Genomic DNA, 13714 nt, shown 5'->3' with positions numbered 1-13714 from the left:
GGAGGAAGTCAGTCTGTCCGGCTTTTCGACTATAAGTTAACACGAGAACTACAAAAGTAGAAAGCTAGATATATAAGATTCGGTACACAGATTTAACATCTATAGTGTAGACACCTGTCAAATTGTGAGCCAAATCCAACTTCGGGTTAATTGTCTATCTGGCTGTACTTTCAGAAACATGTAAACGTGATAATTTAAAAATGCAGTAACTTAAATACATGAAATTTGGTATACAACCCTTTGGTTGAGAAAAAACGTGTCTAAAACATAGATTCCATTTTCGGATACTATTAACCGTATGCCAGGGATTAATCGCCAAAAAACTCGCCGAGAATGACATGATAGATCCAGTAAAAATTCTAAATGCATGCCAAAAGTTAATACTTCGTAACTATTAAACGCCAATGCCATGCAAGACATTCTCTAGAGCATCTATAGAGTATCTGAGAAAGTTTTGGGGAGACCAGTCCGGTTGGTTTGTTTTTCTTGTTATACTACAGAGTAATATAAAATTATATTATATTTTTCTGAAAATGTTGCCGAAAATAAAAGCAATTTTGTGTGCGCCTAAATATATTTTTTATGAAATAAATAAAAAAAACAATTTCTTTTTATAGATATGAGTGCAATTTAATCATGAAAATTTCAAAAATATACTTCAACTTGAAATACTATATGAATGAGAAAGAATGCGGTAAATTTCAAACAATCCTTTGACGAGCCTTCTCGCTTTTCAGAAAATCAATCATCTTTAAATAAGCTTTAACTTTTTTCTTTTCTTGGACGGACGTAAAATGATGTCGTTTAACAAAACAAACTCTGTCCGAAACTGGAACTGATGATGTTGACAGTAGTAAATTACAGCTGACAAAATTTTTTCAATTTCAGACGTCACTTATTCCGCCATCGGGAATTAATTTTGTCAATGTGCATCCAGTTTTGAAAGCAATGTCATTTCAGAAAAGAAGCTGTTTATTTTCAAGAATTCCTGATATCTGATTCTGTGCATGCTGGTTGGCTATTTATTTCCATTCTGAACAAATATATAGCATCAATTTGAATGTTTAAAATCGTTTGAAAAATGTATGCCTTGCCAGTTGCATCATAAATTTTCATTGTCATTTACTTAGAGGGAAAAAAAATTCTATACAAAATTAATATTTAAAATAAAGGAAGCATTTCAATGCATTCCAATAAAATTTAAATGCTATTTTGGCCTCATTTATAGATATAAGTCAACATTTAAAGAAAATGGATTACCTACTTTCAAACGAACGAATTATTTCAAAAGCAAAAACATATAAACAAAAGAGTAAATGAATAAATCACTTAAATGATTTAATAAAATAAATGTAATTCCAATAGTAAAATTTATCTATTAAAAGTTTTTCTGCTAAAAAACATGCATTTTTCTCAAGATTGTCTTCAGATCAAATGTGAATCATTGCGTATTAAAAAATGAAAACTTAAAGCACCCCTAAATAATATCACATAAGCTGCCACTGAACGACTATAACATTCGAAATAAGATCCCGCATGTTAAAATTTGTAGGGCTCAAAACTCATCATGATATCAAACAGTTTTTCTCTTGTGAATTTATAGAAGTCACTTCTTATAAATAAGGAAAATTGTGAAATAATATTGGCCTTTTGATCAATAAATTCTTAATGTTAATAAACTTTCATGTGCTTCCTTCCAAATAAGCATTCTATAGATATTCTCTTCTCTCTGTCCTCTTTTCGAAAATAGTGTCTTTGTTATGGTATGGCACTTTTCAATCACTCGTCCCACCCATCAATGTTACCCAGGGGACGGTGACCCACGCCCACTTCACAGTAATGATAGATGAAGCCAGTAATTCCGCCAATTGTTCGTAAAGAAAGACCGACGGGTGCTTCGCTCAAAATAAGGCGGTATAAACAGCAAAAGTTTTTCAGCTTAGCTGATCTAACAAATAATAGAAACTACCGCTTCGACCAAAAATCACTGATATAAATACCGAAATCTCTTCTATTGGATTTATATTTAGAATTTTGTTTTTAAAAATTATAGATATACATCTTCATTTATTTATAAATGTAGTAATAAACCAAAAAGTAAAAGAGGACCCAGAATATTACACAATAAGTAACTCCCTCAAAACTTAATTTCCCACCACACCAATATGACTTTATAAGAAAGTAAATTTGTGGATACAAACGAAGTTAAACAGTTCTAAATTTTTTATGCCAATTCTCAGCTCTTTTTCCCACATCTTATCATTATAATATCTTGAAAAATAAATAATATATAATATCTTACTATGCTCTTATTTACCTTAATAAATGCACTTCCATATGTAAGAATTACTTGAAATTGTGATATCATTTTCTTCCAGCTATAGCAAGTCAGGAGATAATAACCTTTAAGTTCAAACACTCCGTGAATCCATTACATGCTGGCAAAGTTCGAGAACTGTAGGATTAAAAATATATATACATTTGAAAAGTCATAGCTTGCTCATTATAAGAAAAGTTGTGACATAATTGAAATAAAAATAAACAAAACAACGCATTATCCTGATTTACATTATGGGTTTTGAAACATAATTTTGAAACATAACATATCTTATAAAAATCTCGTGTCACGGTGTTTGTGTTCGTACACCTCCGAAACGGCTCGACCGATTTTTATGAAAATTTTAATGTGTATTTGATAGGTATGAGAATAGGTCGTAAAGTATATTTTATAACGCTAGGTAATTAGGGTGCCCTTATCCAGAATTTTTTTCTATTTTTTTGACTAAACTTTTCTTTGTATTATTTTTTTTATTTGGCATCAAAAAATATATATAACCCCAAATTTTCACCCTCCTACCCCCACTTACCCATTTTTTAATCGCGATTTTAGTATTTTTGAATGAACTATATCCAAATAATTAACCCGTCGAACATGCGCGTCCAAATGCTACAAGATCCATCTGCTGACACATTCTCGGACCAATTGTTAGATATCGGCGATGGGAAAGTTGCTGCCTATGAAAATACTGGATGTATAAAATTGTACACTCATTTCTGCACTATCGTTGCTTCGCAAATATTTCCCTATGTACGCACACAATACATAAATGATGCGTGGCTGGCAGGAAGAGCCATTTTGGCAGAAAAAAATGTGGACGTCGACGATTTAAACTTCAAGGTACAGCAGTCGTTGCCAGGCGACTTGGTATCATACAAATCAATCGATACAGTTTGCGCGATGCTAACGAAGCTATAAATTATCTAACAGGGTTTTTGAACTCTGGATTTGCTAGGCATGTCACCACACCTTCTACGACTGAAAGTTGGATCTCCGGTTATTTTACTTCGGAATTTGAACCCACCACGGCTGTGCAATGGCACGCGATTGGTCATTAAAAAATTGATAGAAAAAACGTTATTGAAGCCACCATTTTGAATGGCAAATTCCGAGCCGAAAATGTTTTGCTGCTACGAATTCCAATGATTCTCACAAACGTGCCAATTGAATTCAAACGCGTTCAATTTCCTATTAGAGTGGCATTCGCAATGACAATCAATAAGTTGCAAAGCCAAACGATGTCTGTTTGCAGCTTAGATTTGGGCACACCATGTTTTTCACGTGGCATGTTCTCGCGTGGGCAAATCATCGAGTTTATTTGTGTTGGCTAAAAAAAAATATCTTACACTAAATTGCTCTTCGAAATGAATATTGATTTTCTTTATTTCATTTTTATACTTTAGGATAACAAATGTATTACTTTTTTCACTTTACGTTTAACTTTTAAGAGATCAAACAATGTATATGTTCGTTACGTTAATGAAATACGTTGTATTGAGAAAATGAATGGTTGGTGTTTTTTTTGTTTTTATCTGCGATCATCGTCTACAGCGCTCCATTCCTCTTTCTTTCATAGATCCCATCCCCACACATTTACAATACATTCGTTATTTTTTAATTAACAACCAAAATATTCACTAGAAATAATTTATATGGAAGAACAACGTTTGCCGGGTCAGCTAGTTTATTAGTATTATTAAAATTACTCAAAAGCTGCCTCTTTTAGCGATTCATTTTCTACATATTTAAAATAACTGGGAAAACCAAAGAATCACCCCCCCAGTCGAAACACTGCACCAATTTCGCCAATTTTTAATTCATATTAAATTAATATTATTACTAATTATATGGATTATTGTCAAATTAATTCCTTCTCTCAACTGCCATCCGTTTTTGACAGAAGTTTCAAAAAAGTTATTTATTGCTCATTCTTTGTTTGAAAAATCTTTGACAAAATTTGGCAGTTACCGTCACTAAATAAAATATCTAATGTACTAATTTTGCAAAATTTTATTTCGTTTGAAGGCTTATGATCTAATGATATGCTGTCAAGAGTCATCTGCCTCCCACCTCAACTCTACACACACACATCCATTTTTGAGAGAAATTGCAAAATAAAACTGTGATGGAGATTCCAAACTCCCCAAATCGACTGTTTACACCGATTTTAGTGGCCAATTAATTCTTCCACTTTGTAAGCATTGATAACTAATCCGCATGGTTCCTATTATAAAGCAATCATAATTTAAAAATAGTTCTTTTATTTCGATAAAATGTATTCTTGGTTTATCGACCCGACTATATTAATCTCATTAATATGATCGTCAAAAAGCCTGGTTCATAAGAGTAATTTAATCGTGTGAGACAACTTTTGATTAAATTTGCCTTATTACAACAAAAATGATAATCTTATCATTACTTACAATTAAAATAAAAGTGTGCATGTGTTGGTTCTCTACATGTTAGGTTATTTGACCTGGAACTTCAAATTTGGCACATATATATACTTTGAAAAATGGTAATGCGCATCTTGGAGAGATTTTTTGAAATTTTAATTCTAGTTTTAATTAAAAAATTTAATTGTATAAATAATTAAAATTTGTTGTAGAATCTGTTAATATAGTTATAATTCTTTTAAAAAATCTATTGCATTTGCCATACATTATGTTACTGGAATTAGTAAAAAAAAGTTACGACATTTCTGTATATGCATTTAATTTAAAATTTAAAAGAAGAAGGAAAATATATCGATCCAAACTTTAAAAGTAATTTCGTTCATTAACTTAATTTCTGTATGCAAATCAACTTATATACAATTTATGTAATTAACTAATCTATTTCCATAATAACATAATGACTAATTCTCTTTTACCCTCTCATTTCGATCCATAGTCGGTTTAATTCCCATCACTTAATCAATTAATTTTGATTCTCAGAAATTAAATTGCGTAAAATAAGACTTAAAATCTAATTATTTAATTAAGTCGTTATATCATGCCAGTATAATGGAAGTAGAATCTGCTGCTTACCTAAATTTGAACCTCATTAGTAGCCTGCTTAACCATTAGCTAAGAGACAATGACATTGTTTCGAGTTATGGGACCAAAGTTATTTGAGAAGAATTTTATGCCATGACTTTTATGGAACTTTCCGGGTTTATGAAGTTTCGGACAATACTATGAATTATATAAACTACTCTTAACTCATAACTTAAATTATACTAATAGTTATAATTTAATTTATGAGAAATTACATGAAGTCTAAATGTATAGCTTAAACTTTTACTTAAATTTACTTTATTCAAAATAATGTGAAATTCCTTTTAATCACCTATTTTAATAATTTAAATAAATTTATTTACTAGCTGTAGTTTCGAAACTAAAATGAAAACTATCAGTAATGCTGATTTTAATTTCTTAAAATTTCTGTTTTACCAAAGCAAATCAATCATTGTTCTTTGACTTATAGTAGAAACTTATCTATCATTGACTTACAGTAGTGACTCGACAAAGAAAAGTAAGTTGTGTCAGGGTACAAAATAGGGTTTTCAACCATATTAATGGCACAGATAAGTAGCACCCAAGGCATGGCGTTATTTATTTTTCTCCCTTTAAAGTAAATACGCTAATCTTTTGTCTACATAACATCCCCTGTGACTAGCGCTCGGGAATTTTACAACCTCTCTTACCCTCCAGTAGGGGCCAAGGTGGCCTGGTGGTAAGGTCTCGGCTGCGGAACCGGTGGGTTTGAGGTTCGAGATCGGATTCCACCGAAGAACCGTAGTGTAAGCGGGTCTGGGGCACATTAAATCCACCGGGGCCAAACGTCATCCCGCTGGTGTGGCATGGAAGTTTGGTAAGGGGGTGCTTCAGCTGTCATCCTCGTCGTCTGACCGAGGTTCAAAACTACGAGACCCATCCAGAAATAACCCTAGTATTGATTTAAAACGAGACGCTAATATAATTGGACTAAACTTACCCTTAAATATGCTGTTTTCCTTGTATTGAAAATGAATACATAGTTATGCAAACGTACGCCTCTTAAGACACTGCGATGCTCAAAATAAATATCTTATAAAAAGTTTTGATGATATTGTAAATTAATATGAAACAATTGAAAATACAGAACAAAACACGCTGAGAATAAAAGTATAAACATATTCTTCAACATTACTTATAGCGTTTGTTTTGGTGTGTAACACATGCCCCCATTCTTTTTCCTTCAAACAATTCAAGAACACTTTTTTTTTATTCCCTTCTAGACTCTTCGAAGAAAACGAAGACATCCTCCATCTGTTCCAGAAATTCCAGCACAAGAGATTCATCGAACTCCACAGAGACAGCATGGAGCTGGCTCAGCATGCCGGCATCGTGATGAGCACTCTGGACGAGAGCATAAAAAAGCTTGGCAACGTCGACTACTTCATGGACTATCTACATTCCGTCGGGAAACTTCATACGAAAATACCAGGATTCAAAAGAGAATATTTCTGGGTACTAATAATTTTCTTTAACTCAATAATCGTTTAGAGTTTTTGAATGATCGTCTTACATTAATTTTAAAATTTGTAATGCCAAAATTTTCAGTTAGTCGTCAGCATGATTCCGTCATTTCTAGTATAAAGCCGTTACAGAAAGATTACTTGGAGGGAAAAATTCTATGAATTCAATTTATAAAAAAGGTGTACTATTTAAAATAGATTACTCTTCATTGGTATGAATTATGGATCATTTTCTTTACATTTGTTGTGATATTCTTTCCAATCAAATATGATAATTATACTAACGCTTTCTTGATTCTTATACATACAGTGATATTTAAAACTCAACTGACAAACTTCCGAGAGATGGAATAGAACTAAAACACAGGTTAAATGCACAAAATCACATAGGTGTATGACCTCAAATATCAACTAAATCAGCTGGATAGCACATGAAGATAAAGAAATAGCATGATAATAATGGATAAATTTAGTGACGCTTTACTACTTGGCCAACACACATATATCTTCAATTTCACAACAATTGCTTAAAATTAGTTCAGAATTGCTCAAATCAAAATTTTTATTTCTTTTAGGGTCAATAAATTTCATTCTTTCTTAAAATAACAAAAATTTAAACCCATCTGATTTTTTTTTTCAGCATTGAAATTCTTTTTTAGTATTTTGAAAATGTTAACATTTTAACAACATTAAATATATCTATAAAATTGTTGTATATTAAAAGGAATATTCATGGATTATTAAACCTTTATTATTTCATGGATCAGGGAAATACTCTGATTTTTTATATGTAGCAAATCAGCTGTGTAGCAATCTTTATACTTAACATAAAGTGTGCGAGAAACAAAAATATTGTTACATCATATTTTCAAAAAATTCACTTATAATTAAAAAAAAAGATTTTATGTTAAAGCTTAACTAAAAACTTAGTAAAGGCTATTATAAAATGTAGTGTAACTTTTTCCAGGAAATTATTAAAATAACCACACATGGTCTAAATAAAAATTGCGCACAATACACTAAAACCTCAATAAATCGCCTCTATTTAAGTCGTCGTTTTCCTTTAATTTCGGCAGTCTCATACATAATAATATAAAGCAACTCTCCTTTCTCCGTCACCAAATTTAATTCTAATCTAGATAACTCGCCATCCTCAAAATTAAACAAAATCATCGTTCTTCTCAATTTTGCATATCATCGTGTTGTTTTGTGGAGATTGCATTCCCGAGGACATAACCCGCTACTTTAGGGTCCATAGCCGCGTAACATAATCACTAGACAAAAGTGATCACTCTTTTCCAGAGACTGTTAACAGGCTTATGAATACTCCCCTACCAGAGAGTCGGCGAAGAAACGAACGGTATTATCGCGCCAAGGGTATGGTGAGCGTGTGTGAGTTGTTGCTGTTAAGTGGTGATGTTCACTGTTGCGCCAAGTAAGTCTGACGAGTTTTTGTTTGCTGCGTCAAGTGAGTTTGTAGACTTGCGTTGGTTGCTTTTTTTTTTTTTTTTTTTTTTTTTTTTACGGGTGAATGACGCCACGACAGTTGCACGAAAGTTGCATTTTTTTTAGTTCCGAGTGAAGGTTACCAATGTGTTCGCGAGGACAGAACCCGCGCCATTGTGGTCCGTAGCCGCGTAACAAAACCACTAGACAAATATGATCACCCTTGTTTGGATGCTGTTAACTGGCTTATGAAGCTACCATCACAGTTTTTTTTAGCCCCATCACTTCTGGAAAGCCGAATCTTTATGAAGAATTTTCGATCACACTTGTCACTTCAGCAAACTCCCTGTAGGTCCCTTCTGTTGTTAAGCATTCCTTTCCATACAATACCCATTTCGGGGATTTGGATTCTCAGAATTTCTCTATGCACGTGTACTATAATTCTCTCTGTTAATTATTCAAAGCATACGTGTGTAAATGCTTTTTCTTGATCACTCCTGATTGTGACTTCATTTCATAGTGAGTAAGCCCCGCTATAAATGTTTTTCTTCTCTTGCTTCGATTATTCCATGCTTCGATTACGTTTTTAACATTAACATGCTAGGGAAACGAAGATTTACCTCGTTTTTCTTTATATATATATATATATATAACTAAAACCAAGTGTTCTAAAAACAACTTTTGGCAAAAAGCACCATACTCCCAGGATTACATTGGTGGTTACCAGATGTTGGATTGAGAATCTTAGGATGTCGTTGCATTGTCGTTCATGTATCATAGTAATGTTGCGATTAATGTAATTAATCGGTTATTATTATTAAGGACAAGAAAAAATGATTAATAGATTCATCACATTTACAGACTAGTCTTAATAATAACCGACTAATAAATTCAAGTAAGAAGCAAACAAAAGGAAAATATTTTTTTCATTTATTTAAAAGTATGAAAATTAATTAGTTTAATTATTTAAAATGCCATAAATTCATATCAATAAACAAAAAGCAGGATTAAATGAAAAAAAAAAAAAAAAAAACGTTTCCACCGTTATCAGAGATGCAAGTGTTTTTTACTCATCAGATAAAAAATGATATAAAAATGATGAAAAAGAGCCATATATTAATGTGTTCTTTTTTCACTGTTGAAAAGAACAACTTTTAATTACTAGCACAGCCAAACCGTAAAGGGAAACAACGCTAACATAATTAAATTTGTTTATCTCAAATTTGCATTGCTGGGAATAATAAAGGCCTTTTCATGGAAATGCTTTCATTAATTACGTGATGCTTACGAGTTAACAGTTCTAAAATTAAATTAATTTTCTTTCTAATTTTAGCTAGAGAATAATAAGAGTGGTAAAGTAAAATGTCGTGAAGCAACAATTATCAAGCAACAAGAGAACATTGGAGTGAACAAAATATGAGTAAAGAATTTTTTTCAAGGCTACAGAGACATTTCCGAGACTGATGAGATTCGAGTGAAATTTTAATAATTTTATGAAGTTTCCATTCATAACAAAAATTATATGGAGAAAATTACAAATATTCTTTAATTTAATACAAAATTAGAATGAGAATATATTATATTTAATTTATTCTAAAACTAATTTATGATAGAAAGAAAGTGTTACAAATTTATAACGTTGCTTCCCAGCTTCGTAAGGAAGATAGCTCTCATGGTTGCTGAATAGATGCCGAATCAATGATCCCGGTCTTGGCTACTTGGCGAACAATTGAAGGTTCCCTAAACAGCAATAAGCTTCACGATAGTATCATTAGGACTCGAATTATGATGATCTACCATCTTCTTTGTCTTGTCATGGAAACTAAGAGTTGAAGTCAATCAATAATGAAACGAATATTGAGTCAATAGTGAGTTGGCAGTTGAATGTTCAGTTTAAGTGGACAGTAGCAGATGATCAAGAGACGCAAATAATTGTGTGAAGTCTCTCTCCTGCAAATTGATGTGTGTGTGTGCGTGTGTGTGTGTGTGTGTGTGTGTGTGTGTGTGTGTGTGTGTGTGTGTGTGTGTGTGTGCGCGTGTGTGTGTGTGTGTGTGTGTGTGTGTGTGTGTGTGTGTGTGTTAATTTAAATAAAGTGCGAAGTGCTTACATAATATTAATATTATTATTATATTTATATATTGTGTTATCTAAATCTATAAAATATATTTAATTGAGCAATACTTTTGTATAATATAAATTCAATTCTTATATCAAATAAATTTTAAAATACTAAATAAAGTGCAAAGTATTTGTATATGTTTAATTGCATTAATTTAAATATTAAACGTAATATGGTTTTTTATTAAATAACTATTTAGAATCTTAATATATATAAATTACGTGTCACGTTGTTTGTCCGCGATGGACTCCTAAACTACTTAACCGATTTTAATCAAATTGGCACACCGTGTGCAGTTTGATCTAACTTAAAAGATAGGATAGCCCGTTTTTTGAATTTTTAATTAGAATTTTAATTATTAATTAAAAACTAACTTTCCAGCCAAAAAAATCTTCATTTTCCTCACCGCCAAATGAGTACGGCTTCAGGTTTTTTTTCCCAACAGTTATGAGGCTAGGCTTAAGATTTTTCGGCTGATTATTTGAAACGATTCTATTCATTTTCCTAATATTTGATGCATTTAAAATTAAACATTGTTAATGAATCGATCTTTCAGATTCATTCTGAAGTACTTTTGAATTAAAATAAAACAGAATAAAGGAAATTAAAAATTTCTAATCTACATAGCGTTACCCCAACTGGCGTAGAAAAACTCACGCATTTGCGTTACCGTAACTGGGTTGAAAATTCACGCATGCGCATTGTGTTCTGATTGTTGACATGACAACCATTATCAACGGATGATTTAAATTAATTTTAGGTTAGTTGTATGTTTTTGTAATTAAATTGTATTAATGTTAGTTATATATTTTTTGTATACGCTTATAGTTTTAAGTACATCGTTTTTTAAGTAGTTTTTTTTAAACCTGTTTTCAACCGATTATTTTAAACGATTCGTTTTATTTTCTCAGTGTTTGATGCATTTAAAATTAAATATTGTTAATTAATCGTTCTGGTCATGATGAATCTGAGAATATTTTGTTGACAAATTCTTGAAATATTACATAAATTAGGAAAGATATTCTTTAGTGCCCATAAAGTTTAAACGCTCAGTGACTGTTTTCAGTAATCATATTACAAAAAAATACTTTTTTTCAGTAAAAAATATTATTATATTAATTGCAGATTAATCCTTTCCACTTTAATTTATAGTATGAATTCTACGGGAACTAACAGAAAATTAGAGAGATATGTTTATAATATTATGAGTGAATTATATATCAAAATTTGAAGTTTTAAAATATTTTGATGAAGAAGCTATTAAAGTAGGAATTGCATAAAATATTTAATTATTAAAATTTTAACGAACATTAAGATTGGCGAACCAGCTGGTCGCCAAAGGCGGCTAGGTATAATATAAATTATAGTTTCGAAAAGCACCGATTCGCATAACTGCGAAATGTTAACTGAAACTTTTAAAGCATGAAATTTTTTTTGAACCTCCATTAGTTTATTACATGGGTATTTTCATCGAACCATAAGAGCAGAAATTTTTTATTGTGTTTTTGTTATGAAATATCGAATTTCTCTCGCACCACTGAGCTCTGTAAGCTGTTGAGCTTTGTTAAAGCGACCAGATGAAGCAGACACTTACTCCAGTCCATTTAGTGCATTTATTTAAAAGATGAGAAAAACAAATGCAGGGCAATTAAATATAAACGTATTAAATATGTTTCATAATTCGAAACTTAAAATTGCTTTGTTAAAGAAACCACAACCCCGGTTTTGCCGAACGTACAAAACATGGAGGTACGAAGGCAGCCGAGCAAAGAATTCGCTTTCTATTCTGCCACGATTTTTCAGATTGGTCTACCTCAACAAATTGGTGTTCTTTGTGGCTTTCTCACCAAAGCGGAAGATCGCCTCGTCTTTTCTTATCGAATTTCAGTAATTCCCCTTAAAGAGAAACGAGCAAATCATAACACACGAAATGCAGTAGCTCGTTTGTACGTAGCACATCAATAAAAGCGAGTGATCAGTTAGTGTTTGTTTCTACTGTCTTTATTATAATTAATAACATGCAAATGAAACATATCAATATGGATATTTTTCCTGGGAAGTTTAAAGAAGAAATAAATAAGCTTATCGCCAATTCATTAAAGGCGTGAGTCAAATTTTCTTCTATTTACCTGCCTATGCACACACACAAATTATATATTAAGGAAACTGGGAAAATTTTAACTGTAAATAATTTGGTTAAAATAATAATAAGTACACTTCCGAGTATCTGGCCTAATGTGGAGAAAGGGCAGGCTGGATAGGCCGGAGTTCTATTTCTTTGTACACCAATACCAGAAGACAAAGTTTTTATACCAAAACTCACTGTTATAATACGCATTTTATCACTCTTTATGGAGTACTAAGCCCTTCATTTATCTCAAGCCAAGTAGAATGTGAACGCGGCCGGGTGTATTATAGAAGCAGTTGCCGGTTTTGCCGGTTACACAGGAGTCGCTATATAACGCGTAATTTCTCCTCCATGGTCACAATTTTTCTTCCTTTATCACCCATTTTGAAATCTTCACTGTGGTGCACTTAAAAAAAACATACCCCAAGAACTATTTATGAATACAGTACGTGCTGTGCAGTTATAATCAGAAACAGCGGTAACAATTGAGATCCGTTACACACTGGCGAAACAATAAGCAACGAGCAGAACGCTGCTCTTTTCCTGTCACAATTTATATTTTGACAGGAACGACACATATGGAGGATCGTACCAGACGCCCGCTTCCAATGCCAGTGCAAGCCTTGCCTTCCTAATTTAGTTCCGATAAAAGAAAACTAGACCCGATATTATACGGAAGCCGGATACTCGGGAGTGTAATGTAAATGTATTATACAAGAGTTTCTGATTTATACCTATAATATATTAATAATGCATTGTTGCCTTTTAATAATAAATTTTGTTAATAAATTTTTGCACAAAAGAATATTTCTAATGCTTAAATGAATGTCTGAAATGAATGCAAATGCGCCCCTTTCAGCATTTATTTTAATTTTCATCATTCAGAAATATATTCTTATTTTACTCCCCCTCCCTTTCTTAAATCAGCTCTTATGGCTGCTGCCACATTGGCCATTGTTAGTTAGGATTCAGAGATTTTTGTTTTCCTCAAAATTTACAAAATGAAAGGTGAAAAATGGATATGTTTCATATTTCGGAAATTGCGCTAAATAATATTTAAGCTCAATAAATGGAATAATTTTTAGATACTTCGTGTGAAATAGATAACAATTAAAGTTAAGTTCTGCTGGTTGAATAAGTAGGATGTTCCAAGAAATTTTAAGTATTCTCCTTAATTGTTA

At 31.9% G+C, this 13714-nt stretch overlaps 1 protein-coding gene across 1 annotated transcript in view; it reads left to right on the top strand.

Annotated features, from left to right (window-relative positions):
- LOC129961739 (neuroglobin-like) overlaps positions 1–13714 on the top strand; it is a 70762-nt gene that overhangs the window by 50613 nt on the left and 6435 nt on the right. The window contains exon 2 of the mRNA XM_056075289.1: positions 6600–6831. Coding sequence (XP_055931264.1) covers positions 6600–6831 — 232 coding nt within the window. The remainder of the gene's footprint in view (positions 1–6599; positions 6832–13714) is intronic.

This window comes from Argiope bruennichi, chromosome 2 (genome assembly GCF_947563725.1).
Source record: "Argiope bruennichi chromosome 2, qqArgBrue1.1, whole genome shotgun sequence".
NCBI lineage: Eukaryota > Metazoa > Arthropoda > Arachnida > Araneae > Araneidae > Argiope > Argiope bruennichi.
The sequence above is the reverse complement of the archived record's forward strand: the minus strand, read 5'-3'. Positions and strand labels throughout refer to the sequence as shown.